The sequence below is a fragment of the Oryctolagus cuniculus genome, chromosome 11, assembly GCF_051225735.1.
Source record: "Oryctolagus cuniculus isolate XC-2025 breed Fujian yellow rabbit chromosome 11, ASM5122573v1, whole genome shotgun sequence".
In the NCBI taxonomy this organism is placed as follows: domain Eukaryota; kingdom Metazoa; phylum Chordata; class Mammalia; order Lagomorpha; family Leporidae; genus Oryctolagus; species Oryctolagus cuniculus.
The window spans coordinates 65,033,918-65,057,732 of record NC_142877.1 but is presented as its reverse complement, the minus strand read 5'-3'; the positions used below and the strand labels follow the sequence as shown (position 1 = coordinate 65,057,732).

General features: G+C 47.0%; 1 protein-coding gene across 3 annotated transcripts in view; it reads left to right on the top strand.

Annotated features, from left to right (window-relative positions):
- Window positions 1-23,815, top strand: part of PPM1H (protein phosphatase, Mg2+/Mn2+ dependent 1H) — a 300,918-nt gene that overhangs the window by 204,170 nt on the left and 72,933 nt on the right. For 2 of the 3 annotated variants that reach the window (XM_002711306.6, XM_051846392.3), the window contains exon 6: window positions 17,080-17,198. The exons of the other annotated variant lie outside the window; for it this stretch is intronic. In XM_002711306.6, the coding sequence (XP_002711352.2) occupies window positions 17,080-17,198 (119 nt within the window). The remainder of the gene's footprint in view (window positions 1-17,079; window positions 17,199-23,815) is intronic. 3 annotated transcript variants of the gene reach the window in all.

The following is a 23,815-nucleotide window of genomic DNA, read 5'->3' as shown; positions in this document are numbered from 1 at the left end:
AAATGTCACTTCTTCTGGGACAAGTCCTCCAGTCCTCCCAGGGAGTTAGTCTCCAGCGTCTGTGTAGCAATGTCTGGAAGCCTGCAGGGCACCTCTCAGCATAGGGTGTTTAATTGCTTTTTCAGATCTCCATCTTCCATTCCAGACTGAGTTTTGGAGGGCAGGGCCTCTTGCCTCAGTCACCTCCTATTGCCAGTACTCAGTTGGTACAGAGGAGATACAAAATCAGTATTGGCCACTTAGTTTGTAAAAATGAACCAATGCTCATATCAGCACCAAGAAGTATTTCCCCTCCACCCCCGCACCTAAACAGCAGAACACCAAGTTTTGCCTCTCTTGTCTCTACTATAACCATCTACATCATCCCCTTCTTTTCATTGAAACCTATATCTTATTCCCTAGGGTTTTCATTTTCTCACTAGAGGCAAGGAATAGTAGCAGGCTAACTTTTTGCATTTTTTATTTTGAAATAATTTTAAACTTTCATAGTTTGAGAATGAATTTGGGAGGTCAAGTTTGAAGGAAGGATGGGCATGATAAAATTCTTCAGCTTCCTGACAATCAGTGGGCTATTTGGGGGCTGTTGGTGTAAGATGTGTGTATCTGCAGAGCTCAGCATTGTCGCTGTGTGTGTGATTTCAAGAAGGCGGCCCACTGAGCCCTAGCCTCATCGTGAGTTCTGCAAACAGAGAACCTAAGAAGGCCATACAAGGATAAATGAAATGATAGATGCAAAATGTCTGGCAATGTTCGCTGAGTCAAAGTCTTAACACTTCAAATCTTAGTCTGTTTGCTGTAATAAAGTACTCTAAACTGGGTGGCTTATGAGCCACAGACATTGACTTCTCACGGATCTGAAGGCCGGGAAGCCCACGATCAGGGCACCTGCAGCTTCAATGTTTAGTACAGACCTTCTTCCTGGCTCATGACAGAACCAGCTTCTCATCACAGCATCATGTGGTGGAAGGGACAAGGATACTCCTGCAGCTTCTTTTGTACAGACATGTGTACCCTTGTGACCTCCTAATATCCCTCAGGCCTCGCCTCCCAACACCATTGCCATGGGGGATTTGGCTTCAGCCTAGGAATTAGGGGGGATTTAAACATTCATGTATGGCAAAATCCTTCTCTGCTGCAGACCACAGGAACATTTTCCCCTGTGTTTATTTAAGAACCACTTCGAATGTTGCTAAGATTAATGTATATTCTGGCATCATTCTTGAACAATCAGTGTGGACACTCTTGGCCCACAGAACTGAGTCTAATGCCTGAATTTCTAAACAGTGAGAACACTGCACACATTCTTTTTAATCCCTACTTCTAAATCAGATGGGTTTCTCAAATTTATAACTGAAACTTTTCTCCCCAGGCATCAGGAGTGTAAATGATCAGAACATAAAATACCCTTGGTTGTCCAAGCTCTTGCTCCATCAGGAGTCGGGGAATGTATGCTTGTGTGTGAACAGATCCAGTAGTCATATTCACATGATGTGACTCTCTGAAGCTAAGCGTTAAAGAGAAATGGGATATTTATAGCATAATCTTGTGATGAAGTCTTTTATGGTAAAATATTTGTGAGAATATAGAGGTTTATAGCATAAAATCTTGAAAGTAGTATCAACTAGGAGAAGAAAACAGGAATGTGATGTGGCCTCCTCTCAATCCAGCTCAGCCATGAGCTGTGGGACTCCCACCCCCTCACACATATCCCTGATCTCCTCTGTCCTGAATAAAACAGGTAGGAATACTTCCTTATATTCTGAAATGGAATGGAAAACTCATCCATGGTAATGTGAAATACAGATGCACCACAGCTCACAGTAGGGTTGCAGTCCAATAAACCCATCATTAAATCAAAAATATGGAAAGTTCAAACCTACCAAACATTTAAGATTTTATTTATTTATTTGAGAGGTAGAGTTACAGACAGTGAGAGGGAGACACAGAAAGGTCTTCCATCCACTAGTTCACTCCCCAGATGGCCACAACAGCTGGAGCTGTGCTGATCTGAAGCCAAGAGCTTCTTCCTGGTCTCCCAAATGGGTGCAGGGTCCCATCTTCTACCACTTTCCCAGGCCACAGCAGAGAGCTGGATTGGAAGAGGAGCAGCCGGGACTCAAACCAGTGCCCACATGGGATACTGGCACCGCAGGTGGAGGATTCACCTATTGTGCCACAGTGCCAGCCATACAGCTTAGTCTTATCTACCTTAAACATGCTCAGAACACTTACGACAGCCTGCGGTTGGGCAAAATCATGAAACACGAAGCTTATTTTATAATAAAGTGTTGAATTTCTTAGGTAATTTATTGAATACTATATTGAAAGTAAAAAGCAGTGTTTTTATGGGTATGCTTTCACACCATGATAAATTCCAAAAAGCATGAGATTGAACCATCATAAACTGAGAACACCTGTGTGGTATAGTGTCTATAATTTTAAATGGGTCTAACCCTAGCAGTTTATTTTTTTTAGCATCCCTTTCCGTGAACTAATGATGAAACCAGTTAGTGCAGTGAGAGTCACAGAATCGCTTCCCTTTACATGATCTTAACCGGTCAGTGCATTGTGGGAAAATTAACAGCATGCACTTTATACTTCAATCATATCAGGTTTTATGCTCATGGAGTATGAAGAAACATTTATGAATCAGTAAAACTTCTAGATCCCCCGCCACGTGCTTTTTGAGCAGCGGTCTGCAGTCCTGGGGCTGTTGGAACTTGCAGAAACGATTCATGATTTTCTTGGGGGTGGGGAGGGCAAGTCAGAGCCCTTTGTACACGAACTGCTTGGATCCGCATCAGAGAGGAATGTTCTTGGTATGCACAGTCCGGACATTCGGGGATTATAGAACTGGAAGCAGATTACAGGATGATGGATGGAGCAGGCGCGTTAATTTTGTTTGGTCTTGCATCCTGACCTCAGAGGGTCCTTCACGCGGCTCTCTGGGAAATCTGAACTTTGTTTCATAGATTCTCAGGCAGGGTGATTAATCGAGCAGGCCTGCGGCTTTGACGTGTTCACCTGGAATGTGGCAGGTGTGTGACGAGGGGGTCAGGGGCCGTGGACTCCTGCGTCAGCAGCCAGAGAGAGCCGATGATCCCACAGTTATGAAGACCCCCTGTGCTCTGTCGCTGGGCCTTTTATTTATTAATTTTTAATGTTTCCAGGGTGATTGAAATGAAATACTTAGAGGGGGGCACCAAGATGGTCAGACTGTTTTGATGGAGTCGGGGCTCAGCTAGGAGGGAGAGGGTCTGATTTGTGAGCATGGGAGCATTTTTCAGCAGTCTTGCTCTGGGACGTGGACCCGACACTTAGCCTCCAGTGACAGCCGGAAGTGGCTCTCCAGCACGCGGGTGGGGGCTGGGGTATCTAGCCCTGTGGTATGAGAGTGAAGGCTCTTACTCCATTCTACCTAGACTCGTTTGTAAGTTCTGATTCGATTGCCTTAAGAAGTGCTGGTATCATCACAGCTTCCAATAATGGATTTCTGTCCTTGCAGAATTATCCGAGTCTGCAGCTGTTTTTTATCAAGGGCAGTGCACAAAAGAGACGAAAATGGGTTTCAGCAACACATTTGATCTGCATAAGTGCAACATTATCCGAGGTGATGCTTGCTGTGTCCTTGGAACCCGCCCAGCTCTCTGCACCCAGCCCCACTCTGTCCGCCATTTCTCAGCGCTACACTTGGAAAGGCTTCAAGTGAGCAGCGTTGTGCCTCTGGGCTCCCTGAGATTTTTCATCCTCAAGTTATCTCTGGAAAAATATTCCTTAAGCATGGTCTTCTTTTAAGACAGGGGGCTATAATGGAAGAGTTCAAGTGTCCTAGTGAGTAAAAATGGTGAACTAGTCAGCCTGGCATCCCACTTAACCTTGAGAGCAGGTGGTTAGACCCAGCGAGCCTGGCTTGTGTCGCCAAGAGGGCGCTCTCCGCTTTGCTCCTTAGGAGAGCATCTGAGTCATGGAAAAATCCACTCCGGCCCCATCTCCTTTGCCATTTAACCTCCTTTCATAAAACTATATGTGAGTTTCAAATTTTCCCATTAAAAAATAGCAGGCTGAACGCCACCGTGACATTTTTCCTGTTTACAGTGGGTTCCCAATAGTCATGTACAAAGTTAAATGTGAATCTTTCCTGAAATCTGCATGAACCAGGCAGAATTGGAGCAATCTTCAGTTCTATCATAGCTCGTCTATATAAGCCTAGTTTTTATTACTTCGAGATTTTTAAAGAAGCGGGAATTAAACTGAAACGAAGAATCTTCTATGAAAGAATCCAATCCATACGTAGTGAGACCTCAGCCATTTTCCATTTTTCCATTTTTTTTAACCCTAACCAAAATATTCTCTTCTTGCATAGTAAATCAAGCAGGCAGCCTTGGCTCTGGAAAAGCTGTCTCATTTGACCGTTAGTGTGACCGTTGGTGCTCACCAGTGGCTTGGCTGATGTTATTAATTTCATTTCCTTCTTGACCTTACACTTTCTATCATGATAAATCATCTTGAATTGTAAGGCTTCCAATCTTCCTCTCATAAAATTGGATGAGAATTTTCCCCCCGAGGGCAAAAAAGAAGAGAGATTACTCAACTTTTTGGGGAAAAAAATGATTTGTATTAGACACAAAAAAAATCCTCACTTCAGTAACTCTTTTAAATGCTGAAAGATCTGGACATTTTAAGAATGAATCTAAAAGTTTTAGTTTGAGGACTTTATGAACTGCTTCGCGCCGTGAAATCTGCCATGTTGTTTAACACCTACATATTTATACTTTCCCAGTTCTGCTGATGGCAGTGGAAATTGGAGTAACTCCTTTACAAGGGGTTTGGCAGTCCCTTAGAGCTGAGCATGCTGTGGTCCAGCATTTTTACTCCTAGGTCTGTCCCGAACAGAAATGTGTCCGAATACCCACCGAAGAATGGAGTGCGCATAGCAGCACTGTTTGTGAGAGGCTAGGCTGGAAGCCATCCATGTGCCCACAGAGTGGAGTGGTAGATAAATCACGGTGTTGTCACAGGATGGAGTACTGTACACACCGAGACTGAACAAGTTGTAACCACACGCACGGGGAAATCTTACAGACTCGACATTGGGCAGGGGAGCATCCTGCAGGGTTGTAAATGAAGAACAGAAATAAGCAAAGGTAAGGGCGGCGGTTTAGGGCAGTGATTAAGATAACGCTTGGGACACCCACATTCCATATCACTGTGCCTGGGTTCAAGTTGTGACTGCTCTGAATTCCAGCTTCATGCTGACGTGCACACGGAAGGCTGCAGATGATGGCTCAGGTGGTTGGGTGTCTGCCACCTGTGTAGGAGACGTTGATTGAATTCCCAGCTCCTGGTTTCAATGTGGTTCAGCCCCAGCTATTGCAGGCATTTGGGGAGTGAACCAGCAGATCAGATCTCTGTCTCTGTCTCTGTATGTCTCTCTGTGTCTCTCTGCCTTTCAAGTTAAAAAAAAAAAAAAAAAAAAAAAAAAAAAAAAAAAAAAAAAACTTTGGGCTTGTTAATGACACTGAATTCAAGCTAAAATCCCTCTCAGGATTCAAGACTTTAGAAAAGAGACATGCATAAACTTGCTTGCCAGTATATACTGGAATAAGCCAGTATGAACAAAGCAGTGTTAACCAGTCATGTCATTTGAATGCTGGGCAGGCTCTAAGAAGTTTCCAAATTCCTAAGTTGTCTGGCCCCTCTGCTTCTGCCAACAAAATGTCTCTGTGCTGGTCTGTTGGGAATCCATGGGCTTCCATGTTCCCTGCTTGGAGCCAGGTCTCTGCCCTGGTTGACTCCTCCCGCTGACTTCCATGTCTCCTAAAATTACTGGAACAAGGGGCAATGAAGCTCTTTACAACAAGTTTTTAAAGCCTAGTTTAAACACTGGATTCTCAAAATCCAATAGGTTTTAGAGTTCTTTCTATTTTTTTAATTTTTTAAGTTTTTCTAAATTTATTTGGAAGGCAGAGGAAAACAAATCTTCCATGTGCTGGTTTACTTCCCAGTTGTTACCTGGAACTCCGTTGGGTCATCTTCTGCTCCTTTCCCAGATGCATTAGCAGGGAACTGAATCAGAAGCAGAGAAGCTGGGGCTCTAACCAGTGCTCTGTTATGATATGTTCACACTGCAGGTGGCAGCTTAATCCACTGTGCCACACACTGGCCCCTAGAGTGTTGTTTTGTTTCGCTTTAAACAAAAGTAATCCATATTCGATTTGCATCCTCACATTCAGCCTACCGCACATCAAAATATTTGGAAGAAACTGTGTACTGAACATAGAGATTGTCTTTTCTTGTCATTATTCCTTCAACCAGGGGTGGGGAACCTCTTTTCTGCCAAGGGCCATTTGGATATTTCTGACATCATTCATGGGCCATACAAAATTATCAGCTTAAAAATGAGCCTGATACAGAGGTATTGAATTTCGAGCCCCACTTGCAGCTGCCTTGGCAGGGCCAGGCCCAATGATTTTGCAGACCCCCTCCTGCCCGAGGGCTGGACGTTCCTTACTCCTGCAATCTATGCAGCACAGCAGCTGCTTGCATAGTAGCGCTTACCTTGTGTGAGGTGCAGTGCGTCCACAGGTATTTCAGGTATGTGGGAGGATGTGGGTGGGCCACATACAAGTACCACACCAGGTTATGTAAGGGACTTGAGCGTCTGTGGGGCCTGGTATCTGAGGGGGTCCTGGGGCCCATCTTCCACAAACACTGAAGAGGTGCTTCACTTCCTCTTTGCATTACTTTAACATCATTAACTCCCTAGAGTCTGAAAGAGGCGACAGTGATACTAAAAGTACTAATAAATAGGAGGCCTACCATTAGACTGTGGATGACAATTTTTAAAGAAAGTGGTATTAGGCCGGTGCCGCGGCTCACTTGACTAATCCTCCGCCTGCAGCGCCGGCACCCGGGTTCTAGTCCTGGTTGGGGCACCAGATTCTGTCCCGGTTGCTCCTCTTCCAGTCCAACTCTCTGCTGTGGCCCAGGAGTGCAGTGGAGGATGGCCCAAGTCCTTGGATCCTGCACCCACATGGGAGACCAGGAGGAAGCACCTGGCTCCTAGCTTCGTGATCGGTGCAGCGCGCCACCGTAACGGCTATTTGGGGGGTAAACCAATGGAAAAGGAAGACCTTTCTTTCTTTCTCTCTCTCTCTAACTCTGCCTGTAAAAAAAAAAAAAAAAAATGGTATTAGAGATTAAATTTGGCTACAGTCCCACATAGTGGATCTTAAAAGGAAGATCAAGAAAGATCAACTTGTTTCCTATTCACTTAATATTCCAGAACAAAACTCCAGAATATTGAATGCAAAAATAAACAGTATACAAGATGAAATTTACAACATCAAGCATGCCATCAAAAATTAGCAGGCACACAAAGAACCAGGAAAACAGGATCACTAAACTGGTGAAATATCCATCAATCCAACCAGAACTCATACATATGTTAGAACTGGCAGACCAACATATTAAAACAATTATTATAACTATATTCCTCATGCCCAAAAATCAACTAAACATGGGAGAAATAAAAGCAGATCCCAATTGAAAAGAATTTAAAAAGAGGTGGTAAAAATATGTGACAGGTAACATGGAATATTCATAAATTATAAGTAGGCATGAACAGAAATTGAATCATGCCACACCTGCTGTGGCCACCAGCAAGAGAGGAAGAAGATGTAACAGTGATAGATAAAGCTAGGAATGTGGCATCCATATGAGGGGTGGTGGTGAATATTCCAGAGCTTTCTCTTGTTTTTTCACTTTTTTTTTTTAATTTCATTTATTTGAGAAGTAGAGTTACAGACAGAGGGAGAGACAGAGAGAAAGGCCTTCCATCCACTGATTCACTCCCCAAATGGCTACAAGGGCCAGAGCTGGGCCAATCAGAAGCCAGGAGCTTCTTCCAGGTCTCCCATGTGGGTGCAGGGGCCCAAGGACTTGGGCCATCCTCTACTGCTTTCCCAGGCCATAGCAGAGAGCTGGGTCAGAAGAAGAGCAGCAGGGACTAGAACTGGCACCCATATGGGATGCGGGCACCGTAGGTGGAGACTCAGCCTACTACACCACAGTGGCAGCTCTGTGTTTTCACTTCTTCATGTCTCTAAAGTAGGGGTATTTTGCAGTTGACTATTGCCGTCAGCTAGGTGGCAGGCATGGCCATCCTCTCTGGGCCATATGGAGACATCAGAAGAACAGGTACCTGTCGGGAGGAAAGATTTCTTTCCCTCACTCCTCAGGCTGTTCACTGCTGAGGCGCCTGTAACACAAGGCAGATTCAGAACAGAAAAGGATACAATTGTATGCAAATGACCCCGGAGCCTTTGTAAGAAAATGGAGACCCAAAACCGTGGGCAAATGTGCATGTTTTTCTGCTTAGTTGTATAGAGTGTATAGAGTGCACAATCATGGAGACGTGTAGATTGGACAAAAGGGGTGTGATCTGATGGGAATGAAAGTGGGAGGAGGGACTTAGCAAACGTGTGTGTGTGTATGTGTGTGTTTTAAAGAGTTGTTTATTTGCTAGGCAGCTACAAAGAGAGAGCTTCCATCTGCTGGTTCACTCCCCAGTTGGCCACAACAGCGGAGGCTGGGCCAGGGCTAAGTCAGGAACCTGGAACTCCGTCTGAGTCTCTCACATGGGTGCAGGGGCCCAAGCACTTAGTTCCCTCTGTGCTTCTTTCCCAGGTGCATTAGCAGGGAGCTGAATCAGCAGTGGGGCAGCCAGGACTCAGACTGGTGCTCAGAAGGTGTCCCAGGCAGCAGCTTAACCTGCCGCACTACAGCATAAGCCCCGAGGACACATTTGTTCCGGTTCTTCGCCGCCCCTCTGATTTCTGAGATGTGACTTGCTTTACTAGAAGCCGGGAAGACGCCTCCAGAAAGAGGGTCTGTTGACCTGCTTCATGGGAGAAGGCCCAGTGAGGGGAACTGAGACTTTGCTACTTCTGCTGTTTTCCCAAGCACCAGGATGGCCTGGGTTGGGTTACTGTGTCAACTTCCCAACACCAGATTGACAGCATGGGCATTCTGCAGCTTGGAGTAAAATCTTGCAGACAAAAAGCGCTGGTTAGGCCTCTTTGGTTCTAACAAGTGGCGTTAGGCTGCTGGGAGGCGTGAATCAGGCTGGTTTCAGCACACCCCCCAGGTGAGTCAGAAGTAAGCTGGCTCCAAAGTGCGGCAAGGCCGGCGCAGGAACTTCTGCACCCCAGGCTCATAGTTCGTTGTGGATTATTTAAAAGATGCTGCACCATCAAAGCTCTCAGGAAAAATAGGGCACTACTGTGTGGAAAATTATGAACATTGATGATTCAGAGTTGAAAATGATGAGAGCAGTTGCATTCTAAAGGTGGAGAAGTTTTGGAAAACTTTAGGCAATGGGTAGACAGCCTCCAGCTTATGACGGCTCGATATAGGATTTTTTTGATTTGATGGTAGTGGGAAAGCTATATGTGTTAATTATAACTGTATTTTGAATTTTTACCTTTTCTCCCAATTAACAATATACTGTGTTATATTCTACAGTGCGCTGTATTGCTGAGATATGATACTCAGTGGGTTGAGTGTACTAAATGCATTTTAGGCTTAGCCTGGTTTTGTCAGGGTATAACCCCCTTGTAAGTCAAGGAACATCTGTACCCCACTTATATATCCCTTATTAAATATACACGACAGTGGTAGATAATAAAAATTTGTCTAAAGCACTTCTAGAAAGAATAACATGAAAATTTTATGTGGAAGGAAGGCATTGTTCGTAGTATAATTGGCAGAGATTGGTTCTCTTTCTTAGAGGTAATAAAATAATGGTGCTTGTAGTAAATGCCCCTCACATTTGATAGAACACAGCACCCTATTGTTCTGGGAAGAAGCAAAGAGTTTGTTGAGATCAGAAGAGGCTCTGCATATGAAGGGGCTAGAGATGTTCCAAGTGGTGCGGAGTCTGGGGCCTTAAACTCGCTGAACCTGCATGTCCTCAGAGGGAGAGGTGAGGCGACTCCTGAAGATATGAAGACAGCTGAGGAGTTGCCAGCTACCTTGTGGCAACTGTTTCTACAGATCTGATACACCTGCCCAAACAAATGTGTGCCAGCCCAAGCGGGCATGGGAGTACCCGGTTAAAATGCCACCAAGGGATGCACTCCATCCTCCCTGTGGGAAGCGGAGGATCTGGAGCTGTGTACATTCATCCTTGTAGGGGAGAAGAGACCCATCGCTGACTTAATGGCTGAGACCCCAGGAACAAAAGATCAACAGTGGACACACAGGAAGAAAGCTTACAAAGTTATTCCATAAAAATTTGCCATGACATCAGAGCTTTCAGAAATAAAGACCCAAAGAAACAAGGAAAATTCTTTAAAAAAAAAAAGATTTATTTATTTATTCGAAAGTCAGAGTAACACAGAGAGAGGAGAGGCAGAGAGAGAGAGAGAGAGACAGGTTTTCCATCTGATGGTTCATTCCCCAATCTGCCACAACAGCCAGAGCTGTGCCGATCCAAAGCCAGGAGCCAGGAGCTTCTTCTGGGTCTCCCATGTGGGTGCAGGGGCCCAAGGGTTTGGACCATCCTCTACTGCTTTCCCAGGCCATAGCAGAGGGCTGGATCAGAAGTGGACCAGCCAGGTCTCAAACTGGCACCCATATGGGATGCCGGCGCTTCAGGCCAGGGCGTTAACCCACTGAGCCATAGCACCAGCCCCAAGGAAAATTCTGTTTTTCTGGACAGTCCTGGAGAAATGTGGTTGCAGAACAACAGAATGTGATCTAATAGCAATAAACCGGGTGGATTGGGGATTCTTGGCATCCTTAACGTGACATTCCGTTCTTCTGGGTGGAGGGCAGGACACCTCTGGAATAAGAGGCTTTTTTTTTTTTTAAGATTTATTTTGTTTGTTTGAAAGGCAGAGTTATATAGAAAGAGGGAGAGACAGAGAGAGAGAGAGAGAGACATCCATTGGTTTACTCCCCTGATGGCTACAACCGCCAGGGCTAGGCCAAGCCAAAGCCAGGAGCCAGGAACTTCTTCCAGGCTTCCCACATGGTTGCAGGGGCCCAGGCACTTGGACTATTCTGTGTTGCTTTCCCAGGCACATTAACAGGGAGCTGGATTGGAAGTGGAGCAGCTGGGACTTGAACCAGTGCCCATGTGGGATGCTAGAACTGTGGGCAGTTTCTTAACACAGGATGCCACAATGCCAGCCCTGGAATAAGAAAGAGTCTTATGACCTATTTTCAGGAGAAAGTCAGGGATCGTGGCCCACTTAGGAGGAAAGGGATACAGGGAATTTTTTCTAGCCCCTATGGCCTGCTTCTGGTGTTTCCTTCAATAGGAGCTATATTTGGGGGTAGCGTGCCCTGAACACTGTCACCCTTAGTCATAGGGTTAGTGTAGAAAATGCTCAGGAATGTCCTTTAGAGCCTAACCCGTTTATAACGTGAGTGTGTCCATATATCTACATTTACACGTGTGCACCACTTAGCCTGACTTCTGCTATTACAGAACACTGCAGACTGGGCAGTTATTTTTTTAAAAAATGGCAACTTAGTTCTTACAGCTCTGGGGAATGGGAAGGACAGGATCAAGAGACCAGTTTGTGGCAGGGACCTTGCTTTACCCTCACGTTGTGGAATGTGGCCGGCAAGAGAGAGCAAACCCACTCACACCAACCCCTTTGATGGCAGTATTCTTCAGTTCATGAAAACAGAACCCCATGACCCAGACTCCTCCCCCAAAGACCTCACCTAGCAACACTGTTGCACTGGGGATAGAGTTTCCAAGTCAGGGTTTTTGGAGGACACATTCCGAGCACACACTAATTTACATACACATATGAATACCTTATATACAGATTGTGTATGCTTGATGTGACACACACATTGTTTGATGCCTTGCTTTTTACAGTAAATCATCTCTGTATCATTGCATGTTCTCTATAGCAGCATTGTTGGTGTGGGGAGCAATCCGGACTGGACTGAGTTACTGGAATTAAGACTTATTCTATGCATCTGCTCTCCCACAATGTGGCGCTGGGAGAGAAGTAAACAGCTTCCACACAGCTGCCTCCAGTTCAGCTAATAAACTGTAGGACTTGCTCCTGATTGGAGGAGAGCAGCGTACTCGGCGTGTGGGCAGCCGAGTTGGGATTGGCGGAGGAGGACTATAAAGGAGGAGAGAGACGGCATGCACCGGTAACATCTAAGGGGAACATCTAGCTGAAGGAACACCTGTGCAGCCCCCGAGAAGAGCCGGCCGGCGGTGTGCCGCTCCCCTGCGGAAGTGGGGAATGTGGCCAGGGGGAACCGCCCTTCCACGGAGGTGGAAGGGACAGTAGCCAACCCGGGAAGAACCAGCAGCAAACCCGGGGAGGGCCGAGCAGATGAAAGAACAGCGCAGGGTTTAGTGTCGCTCCTCCACGAAGAGGGGGAGCGACATAATGGTGCCGTGACTCGGATAGGAAACCTAGCTCGGATAGGAAACTTCGGATAGGAAACCTAGGACGGATAGGAAACTTAGGAGGGAAGAAATGACTCGGATAGGAAACCTAGGACGGATAGCAAACTTAGGAGGGAAGAAACGGGAAGAATTGGGAAAATACCGGAGAGAGAGACTAGCAAACAGCCTAGGGAAAAGCCGGACGAAAAGGGTGCCGGAAGAAGCTATTGAAAGCCTAGGCATAGATTCAGATACGGACTACAGGGGGAAGCTGGGAGAAATCTCTAAGGTCTAAGGTCGAAAGTGAAAGCTAGAACAAACAGACTCGGACGCGGACTGTGGGGAGAGGCCAGGAGAAATGAGGGAGGAATATCGTTGGAGGAAAGTTTGGGGAAACATACCGGGTAGAGAAAAATGTTAGGGAAATTGAAGCCGTGGGGGGCAGGCCAAGGCGGACACGAAAGCCACTTTGGGATTCTCAAGTTAGCCCGGGAATAGGGGGCGAAAAGTTGAAACCAGAAGCTGAAACGTAAGCCAGATTGGGATCCGTCTGATTAGCCCGGGGAGCAAAGGACGGGAAGCCAAACCGTGGGGCGGAGACGTATGCTGGGTTGAATTCGCCAGGCTAGCCCGGGGAACTTAGATTGAATGCTAGTGGCGGACACGTAAGCTACGCTGTGTTACTCGCGGAAGCCGCCGCGTGCAGAGAGAGCACGGGGCGTGAATAGATAGGGAACGGGGCTGGCGCAAGGCCGTGGTGCAGACGCGAAGGGCGTGGAGACCGCGGAGCGCGCAAAGCCAAGCCGCGCAAAGCCGGGAAGCTGCGCAGATGAAAGAGGCGCGGGCTGAAGCGGCTCAGCCGGGAAGCCGCCGAGAAGTAGCCTCGGGGCGGGCAGCGGGAAGCTGCGGGGATAAGAGAAACAGAAGTTTAGAAGTAAAAGAGAAATAGGAATGTTGGAAGATAGAAGTAAAATGGGAGAAATAGGAATGCCCGGAGATAGAGAAATAGAGAAATAGAAAGGCCTCCCTACAACACTGCAATGTGAGAGCTTGGATTCGGTCTGCCTGATTAAGTGAGGCGATGAGCACGATGAGCACCTGCGGCGGCTAGCAGCTTATGCGCCGCAGGTCACCGAAGACAGGCACGAATTAACATCAGTAAGGCCTCCCCACAAAAAGGCAATGAGAAGGCTTGGATTCGGTTTGCCTGATAGGGCTTGTAAGCCCCTGCAGGCTCGACCAGAGCATGCGCTGCAGGGCACCGAACACAGGCACGCATCAGCGCCTAAAAACCTCCTCACAACATGGCGAAGAGAGGACCCGGATTTGGTTTGCCTGATTGATAGGACTTGTAAGAGCCTGTGGCAACTCTAGCAAGTAGAGCAGAGTGTGTGCCGCGGGACACCGAAGACAGGCGCGTATCAACGCCAAAAAATAAAAAGAAAGGGGGATCTGTGGGGAGCAATCCGGACTGGACTGAGTTACTGGAATTAAGACTTATTCTATGCATCTGCTCTCCCACAATGTGGCGCTGGGAGAGAAGTAAACAGCTTCCGCACAGCTGCCTCCAGTTCAGCTAATAAACTGTAGGACTTGCTCCTGATTGGAGGAGAGCAGCGTACTCGGCGTGTGGGCAGCCGAGTTGGGATTGGCGGAGGAGGACTATAAAGGAGGAGAGAGACGGCATGCACCGGTAACATCTAAGGGGAACATCTAGCTGAAGGAACACCTGTGCAGCCCCCGAGAAGAGCCGGCCGGCGGTGTGCCGCTCCCCTGCGGAAGTGGGGAATGTGGCCAGGGGGAACCGCCCTTCCACGGAGGTGGAAGGGACAGTAGCCAACCCGGGAAGAACCAGCAGCAAACCCGGGGAGGGCCGAGCAGATGAAAGAACAGCGCAGGGTTTAGTGTCGCTCCTCCACGAAGAGGGGGAGCGACAGTTGGGGGCAGGATAGAGTTCTTTTGTGTGTATTCATGTTAGCTTATTTCATTGCTCAGTTATTAAATGATTTGTCCTAGTTATTTTATGTTGTAAGTAACATCAGTGGTTACCTTGTGGCCACTCTGTATGCAGATATGTGCTTTTTTATTTTTAACTGTGTCTGCTGATTTGGACTGTGTGAGGTCTACAAGTAAAAGATCACGGGCCTTTGGTGGCAGCTTCACCAGTATGTGGAGTTCAAGGGCCCACATAAGGTTAGGATAGGGGTTATAAGCATGATATTTATCTTGGGCTCTGTCAGCACCCAGTCCCAGCTGATGATCTTGAGCAAGGTGTTTTAACCACTCTGGGAAGTTGGTTTCTTCTTAGTAAATTGAGTCTATGACACATGCTGTGTAGCATTGTTGAGAGAGCAGTGCAAGGTGTATCGAATGTGTTGGATAGGGCTGGTACTTACTAAGTTGTAAATCAGTGTTAGTACAACTTGGCTGGGAGTGGACAGTAACTCCATGCTGATAGTCTCAAGGTTCTGAAATACAATATAACAGGTGCTTCTGTTTATTGACTCCTTGTGTCTCGGTCCTCTTCATGGGGGGACCAAAGTAAAGGAATACTAAAACAGCATCAATTCCCACGCAGCCGGATTCCTGCGGGTGTGACCTGTGCAGTCACACAGCCCTGAGCTTCATTTAGTGCTCTGCTGTCACAGTCTTAAAAACCCTCAGTCCTGAGTAGAGGCTTCCTGTGTTTGTTCTGCAGGGGAAGCCCGCAAACTGAGTATCCATTCCCCTGATGAGGTTGTGGGAGGATGAAGTGAGAACTCACAAGGTGCTGTGTGCTATTCATAAATGGGTAGAATGGTGATATTTTTATGAGCAGAGACAACCATAAGCACATTAGAGATGTTTCATTTAATTACAACAGCAGTAGTGTGAGATAAATATGTGATTAACCTCATTTTAGAGATAAACTGAGGCCCAAGAAATTAAATCGCCCCCTAAAGTCACAGGAAAAAGGCAGAGCATGGATCCAGACTCACGTCTGTCTGCACACCACTGACCAGCCCTGTAGAGAGGTCCCTTCCCCTCTTCCCAAGGGAACGTCTCTGTGCAATCCAGGATTTAAGTTTTCCTGATACTCAGCAGCAGCCCAAAGCTTTGCTCCCTGCAGGAGGTTGTCCCACATTCCCTGCACGCCGGCATGTGGTGTGGCCACAGCCAACAGGAAGATACATGTCCCCTTCTCACCCTCAGTCCTCTTGTGCTGTCCCCACGCCTCTTCAGAACTCCTGGTACAGAGTGCCATGTCTGGCCCAGTGTGACCAGGTTGGTGACAGTCAGCTTGCTTGTTCCCTTGGGCTCCCGGGAAACTCAGCTTCAGACGATGTTCAGTGCCTCTGAGCTGCCCTGAGCCTCTGTGTGAAAGCTGCCCATGCTGGGCCTTTGGGGGAGAGCTTGTAGGGGCTGCCTGTTACAGGTGGAGCATCTCCAATTCAAAAATGCAAAATCCACAATGCTTCAAACCCTAAGGCGTTTCAAGCACTGTTAGAGCACAAGTGGAAAATTCCACTCCTGACCTCCTGTCCCAGTCAAAATGTAGGCATACTAAAAATGTTATATAAAATTACCTTCAGGGTGTGTGCATAGGGTATATGTGAAACTAGCGAATTTTGTGTTTAGACTTGAGTCCCTTTCCCAAGATATGTACAAATATTCTGAAATCAAATGTACTTCTGGTCCCAAGTATTTTGGATACGGGACACTCCACCTGGACCAGTAAACTGAGGACATGGCCATCTGTCCTATGGCAAAGATTCCTTGTCTTCCTACGGTGCCAGGCCGTGATTTGCTCTGCCCACTCCCTTCCCTGCCAAAGCCAAGAGAGCATGTATCCGAGCATGCTGCTAAGAAGCCAACACAGGGCTGGATGAGGGGAGGTTCTCATGCAGATATAGTCAAGAAGTGTGGTCCCTGAGCTAGGAATTTAAAACATGAGCATTCCACCTCTCCGATAGCTAGATGTGAATTTTGAGTGTGACAATGAGACTGTTTGTTGTTTGAAAGCAATTCCCTAAGTGGCTGTTTGCTCAAGACTTCTGTAGTATGAACAGAGATTGGGGGAAGGGGAGAAGCCATCTGCTCCGGAATCATCTTCCAATGACACAATCAAATGACTGCAGAGCACACGGGAGAGAATCCAGCCAAACATTCCTGTCTGGTGTCTCCAGCCCCAGCCTGCATTCTCAGGCCATGGTGTCTGTGGAGACCCACGTGCAGCCTTCAAAGGCAAGGTCATGGTAACTAGGAGTGTGCTTGAAATGAGAGCAGAGAAAGCCAAGAGGGGGAGAATCGGGGTGAGTTGCCCCCTTGCATGTCACCAGCAAGTCCTTGGGAACAGTGAAAGCATCTTGGATTTGAAATAAACAGAGAACCTTCGCATTGGCTCAGCATCGTCTCCTGACTTTAGCTATACCTGTCCTTAATTACAGCTAACGCTAATGAGAAGCTTGATAGGTTAACTGCAAGATTTTAATTTTCTTCTATGAGTGTTTGGGTTCTGAAATCGATTTCTCTTAAAATACGAGACGATTTTCTTGGTTTTGAAATACGGCCTATCGCAATTTGCAAAACACCCTTCATTATTATTTTTTCCCTCTAAATATATGTGTGGTTTTTTTGTTTGTGTTTATTTTTTTTCTTTTCGCTATTAGGCATTCATGCAGCCTCACTTGCTGGGAAATGAGTTCACACATTTGGAGTTTCCAAGGAGAGTACAGAGAAAGGAACTTGGAAAGAAGATGCTCTACAGGGACTTTAATATGACAGGCTGGTAAGAACATGCCTCCCTCTGCCTGGGCACCTCCACGCTGTGCATGACGGAAGCGTCCTCACCATGAGAAGCTACTTTCGAAGTTTAGATCAGGAGGTGCAGCCAGACCTGGGTTTCTGGTGACAGACAAGGGCCACACCCACTTCTACTGTTTTTGCGTAGGACCAGGTCTCAAACTACAGGCATGGCTGGCACCGTGGCTCACTAGGCTAATCCTCCGCATTGCGGCGTGGGCACACGGGGTTCTAGTCCCGGTTGGGGCGCTGGATTCTGTCCCGGTTGCTCCTCTTCCAGGCCAGCTCTCTGCTGTGGCCCGGGAGTGCAGTGGAGGATGGCCCAAGTGCTTGGGCCCTGCACCCCATGGGAGACCAGGAGAAGTACCTGGCTCAGCACGGTGCACCGGCCACAGCACGCCGGCTGCGGCGGCCATTGGAGGGTGAACCAACGGCAAAGGAAGACCTTTCTCTCTGTCTCTCTCTCTCACTGTCCACTCTGCCTCTCAAAAAAAAAAAAAAAAAAAAACCCTACAGGCATAGATTTGCCTCTCTGATTCTCTGAGGATCTCCTTGGGGATACCAGATCCCATGATGCTAACAGAATTCCTCACTTCACACAGAGCAGATGTCTGGGGGATTTTAAAACACATTCAACCTTATTTTTCAGGATTACTCAAGAAGTAGAGGGGCTCAAAGGAATGGGCCAGTGGTTGGTGGAGTCAGGTTGGCTTGAGTTTGAATCCTGACTTTGATTTCTCTGAAGGAGCAAACCTGAGTAAGCTTCTTACCCCTTAGAGCTTATTTTTCCATGGATAAAATGGAAAAAGATAAGCCTTTTGAAAGGTCATTATGAGGACTAGAGGAAATAAGATCTCATTATTTTACCACATCCACATTGAAAGAACAACTCTTGTCAAGGAGGGTCCTATTCCCAAAACACACCTATGTATAGCTCCAAGACCTTGTCTATAGATCAGTGGCTAATGTTGACTAAGACCTAATATATTTCTCCTATCTGTATTGTGGATATGATGTGTGCTTACACAAGGTTCTTCAAAACATTCATGGGAAAAAGGAATTAAAATATGTGTTCATATTGGTGCAAGAAAGAAGTTAGCATTAAAATATGAGTTTATATTGGTGAAAGAAAAAGTTTGCATTGTTTTTCTTTTTTTTAAGATTTATTTATTTATTCAAAAGTCAGAGTTATGCAGGGAGAGAGAGAGAGTGGTCTTCCATCCAATGGCTTACTCCCCAGATGGCTGCAACGGCTGGAGCTGCACTTATCTAAAGCCAGGGGCCAGGAGCTTCTTCTGGGTCTCCCACATGGGTGCAGGTGCCCAAGGACTTGGGCCATCTTCTACTGCTATCCCAGGCCACAGCAGAGAGCTGGATCGGAAGAGGAACAGCCAGGACTAGAACCGGTGCCCATATGGGATGCCAGCGCCTCAGGCCAGGGCATTAACCTGCTGCGCCACAGTGCTGGCCCCTGCATTGTTTTTCATAAGACACATTTTCTATCATTTTCTATGTATTAGGAATAGAAATTGTTTTCTTGTAAAATAAACTCATTTTAAATTCCATTTTCCCGGGCCGGCGCCGCGGCTCACTAGGCTAATCCTCCGCCTTGCGGCGCCAGCACACCGGGTTCTAGTCCCGGTCGGGGCGCCGGATTCTGTCCCGGTTGCCCCTCTTCCAGGCCAGCTCTCTGCTGTGGCCCGGGAGTGCAGTGGAGGATGGCCCAAGTGCTTGGGCCCTGCACCCCATGGGAGACCAGGAGAAGTACCTGGCTCCTGCCATCGGATCAGCGCGGTGCACCGGCTGCAGCGGCCATTGGAGGGTGAACCAATGGCAATGGAAGACCTTTCTCTCTGTCTCTCTCTCTCACTGTCCACTCTGCCTGTCAAAAAAAAAAAAAATTACATTTTCCCATGAACTTTTGGAAGTCCTCTCATGCACCATAGACTTGATGTCAGGATAAAATGAGAGCAGGCCTGGCACTTAGGAGTTTGATCCTAATAGGTGAGCCTCCTGCCAGTCCAAGCAGTCACAGGAGAATGAGACCAATGGCCTCTTCTCTTGGTGAATCTCCAACAAAGGGAAGAAAAGGTTTCATTATCTTTTCTTCATTAACCAAAATACCTATCTCAGATGGTCACAGCCCAGATTCCCATGGCAATGACTTCTCAGCTGAAAATCTATGCCTCGGGTCCATGTTATCTTGAAGGCAGAGGTTGAACTTCCCAGGAAAGATGGGAGGCTGATCTAAATGACTTTGTGTTGTCCTTTGCTACCCAAAAGAAAGACCCTCACTTGTTTTTACTCTTCTTCTAGAAAGAGGTCAGCAAATGACTTCCTGAGAGCCATATTCCACCTGCCACTTGTTTCTACAAGTATTTTTTTAATAATCCATTTGTTTACATTTGCTGTACTGCTATCTTCACACTGCAGACAGAGTAGTTGAGTGGTTAAGGCAGAGGTTGTGTCCACCTACAAGAACTAAAGTATCTACTCCTGTTTTTTTTTTTTTTTTACTTTTTTAAAAAATTTATTTGACAGGTAGAGTTATAGACAGTGAGAGGGAGAGACAGAGAGAAAGGTCACTCCTCAAATGGCCACAACTGCCAGCACTGTGCTGATCTGAAGTCAGGAGCCAGGAATTTCTTCCTAGTCTCCCATGCAGGTGCAGGTGCCCAAGTACCTGGGCCATCCTCCACTGCCTTCCCCACCACAGCAGAGAGGTCAACTGGAAGAGGAGCAACCGGGACTAGAACCCGGCACCCATATGGGATGCCAGCGCAGCAGGTGGAGGATTAACCAAGTGAGCCATGGCACTGGCCCCAAGTATCTACCCCTGTACTAAAACATGAATGAGTGTCTCGTAAAGGGTTTACCAGATTTGCAGCTCTGAGTCATGATTCTGACCCTGACTGGGGTTTCTTACAAACCCATTTTTATTTTAAGTAGCCACATCAATACTTCTTGTGGAAAAGTTTAAGATGAGATCTGCTCTAATTCAGAAAAACACTGTGGGGTTTGGTCTGGTATTGTGCAAGGGAACCCACGTGATGGTAAACGCCTGAACAGAAAGATCTAAAGGACAGCCAGCAAAGTGGCCAAGTAGAATAGAAGGAAACAGCCTGGGTTGGTATGGAGAGAGCATAACAGGGGACTTGGGAAGCCAGAGAGACACTCAGACTTATTCAGAGTTCTGAGTGGGAGGCTAGGCTTTGCCCTTGTGGGCTCCTCAGGAGAATTAAATGAAAGCAGTGGGTTTTGTTTGTTTTGTTTGTTTGTTTATTTTTGCAAGACTGTCCTAAGAGGAGGTTAAAGGAGACTGAGTAGAAGAGAGAGCATTTTCAGGTGTCCAGAGAAAAACTAACAATAATCCACATGTGACGTCTGCAGGGCTGTGTAGATGAAGGGCATGGAAAAAGAAAGCAATGAGCGAGAAACTAAATGATTTAGGTCAAGGAGCAGGTCAGGGAAGCCTGCAAGCACCTGTTTGTATGATTCCTCAACTAGACTGTAGAATCCTTGTGTGCCTCCCATGCCCCGTCCTATGCCTGACTTGTAGTCAGCACTCCCGTACTGGCCAGCAGAACAAGAGAGGGCAGGCTGCTGATGTGGACAGTGGAGGCCTGGGAATATTGAGTTTGCTTTAAGGCATGTTGGGCTTGAAGCAAGGCCATGTGAGTGTCCTTTCTATGCCAGAAAGGCCAATTAGATGGGAGCAGTCACAATGAACTTGGTGAATATCATGCTTAGGATTTTGTCTTGGGGAAGAGGATCCATGTTGCAGGTGGAAGGGAGGGGCAGCTGCCATCAGTGGCTTTGGGAAACACTTCCAGTGATGTGATCGGCTTTGGCACTTTAATGGGTATGCTACTTTCAAAGGCTCTAAAGGTCCCACTGAAATCTCTTTTTATAGTAGAAAGTGTGATTGGTTAGGGTCTTTTTTTAAATTATACTCCCTTCTCCTGTCCTTTGAAGTTGTGTGTGTGTGTGGTGTCTTTTATATTTTTCCTTTAACAAATGGCTAAAGATTGTGCCCATAGAGAAAGGACATGGAAAATAGAGAAGGAAAGGAAGAAAGGAAGTGGCAAGAGAAAATGAAATCATTTAGGTCAAGATATAAATTTAAGTGGTAATTCATGAATTACTCCAATCACCTATTTATGTCTGTCTCAACTAGTCTGTAAGCTCCTTTTTAAAGCTAATTTGCTGTAAGCTGATTTTTTAAAAGTAAATAAATGCAGGGGCTCAACTTCTGCACACACTCAGCTCCTCCCCCTCCCTACCTCCACCCATTCCCTCCATAGCCCCTCCCCTGCCTTAGAATGGTCCTAAGCAGTCCATAAATGGGCTCTTAATTGTATGGAACGTCACAGAAGGTACTAAATAATTGAGGATCCCAGACTGAGAATGGTTTCTGTCAGATGTGATTTGCTGATTTGCATTGACCACAAGCAGAAATTCAGGCTCACCTTTGTGTATCCCCTACCTGTGTCTTACTTTTCATTTGTAAAGGGGACTTGAAGAGAAGGAAAGCCCTTGATGTCTTTGTTGCAAGAACTTGGGAAGTTGAAAAGCAATTTAGAGCACTACCTATGTATAAACCTCCTCCCTTACTTTAATCAGTCATTTCTCCCCCATCTTTTTATGCTGAAACAGAAAACCTAAAATCATGCAGTTAATTTTTATGACTTAAACAAGGTGAAGTCGCAATTTGGAGCTTCTCTCAGTTGTCTACAGAGGAAAAGGGCTAGAAAATTGGGAGAGAGAAGAATCTGTCCCGTCTTTCTTTTCCTCTGAAAGCCTTAAAGTACTGCAGAGTTGTTGCAGTCTGTTCCAGGGGGACTGGTGGGCATTTGGAGTGTGGCATGCCCAAGGGTGTTAGTAAGTCCTTACTTACCTCCTCTTTTATGTGTCTTGGGTTCAAAAGAAGCCTTGGGCTGTGAACTCATTTCTTTGAAACTTTCTAGCAAACAAAGAGTCTGCCTACTACAATGCTAATTTTTTTTACAAGCGTAAAGAGGGAAAGAGAGAGGGAGAGGGAGGGAGAGAAAGAGAGAGCCCTGATCCACTGACTCACTCCCCCAAACGCCTATAACAGCTAGAGCTGGGCCAGGCCTAAACCAAGAGCCAGGAACTCAACCAGGGTATCCTACATGGGTGGGAGAGTCCCTACTACGTGAGCCATCAACTGCTGCTTCCCACAGTTTGTGCCTTAGAAACTGGCATCAGGAGAGGATCCAGGACTTGAACGCAAGTGCTCTGCTGTGGGATGAGGGAGTCGCAACCAGCGTCTGAACCACTACACCAAACACGTGCCCTTGCCAAGCTATATAATCCTTGTAGTACATGGCTGGTTGTGGAAATTTTTCTTTCCTCCTTTGTCTTCCATTAGTCATGATGGTGACCGGGCTGGCTGACAGTTCTCGGGACGGCTAATGCTCAAGCACTGCCCGGCCTCATATTTAACCCTTAAAACCATCCTGCGAAGTCAGTACATTTTCCAGATGAGGAAATGGAGGTGCAGAGGCTAAGTTTCTCAGGGTTACAGAGCCAGTAAGAGAAGCTGGGACATGAGCCAGGCAGCGTAACATCAGGATGTGCACTGCTTTCCTCTGTGCGGAGCTGCCAGATGCGAATGACCCCCTTCCCAGCTCCCATTCTGCAGGTGAACACATTGAATCTCGGAGGGATATGGGGGTTTGCTCAGCTTCCACCTGTGCACAAGTGTCAGAACAAGGTCCAGAACGCAGGTTTCTGAATCTGACTCCGTTGGCTCTTTCTGATCCCATGTGCCCATCCTCTTCTCTACAGGGCGAGGTTAGACGAGATTACTCAGTTCTGAGCTCCTGTGTAACTGAAGCAGGGGCTGTGTCTCCTTCACAGTCCTGTAGGGCACAGCAGGATGGAACAGAGCACTTGAGGAGCTGCTGAGGCAGTAACTTGTCTGGGTCCCAGCATGACCCTGCAGATCACTGGTCAAATTAAACTGCGAGGCTTCGCGCTCATCACAAAGAGCATGTGTGCAATTCGGGGGTGGGGAGGGTGGGGAAGATCCCAGAAGAACCGAGTCTCCTAGGCTTAGGAAAATTGACTGTTCTCATTAGAGGAGCCTCGTGCCAGCTTTCCGTGGCGTGTCTGCAGCAGGGAGGAAGTGTGGGGGAGGATGTCAGCTCTGGGAAGCCTTGTCTCATAATTAAGGATGAGTCTCTTGCCTCCTGATGGGGATCCTTTCTCTCCCACCCTCCTGCTTTCTCAGAGACTGTGGAGCAGCTTGGCAGGCCCAGATTGTTTAGAGGACAAAAGGTTATTGTCCCCAGGCCCTTCATAATGAAATTGGTCTCTTCCCTGCATCCCCCAGCTCCCGTTCCTCCCTCCGCTCGGGTAGTTGGCACCACGGCTTGATTTACAAAGCCTTTTTCTTCGCGGTGCCCCCAGTGCTGGGTCGGTCCCTGACGTGGCCTTTCCTTGCTCTCCCATCACCCGCTCAGCCCTCACCTTCTGCGCCTGGTGGTGTTCATCCTGGTGCCAGAATCCCCAAGCTGGTGCCCCTCCTCCCAGCCCTTTGTGTGGTGCTGCTGTTGCGGGGTAATGCACACTGTAGCT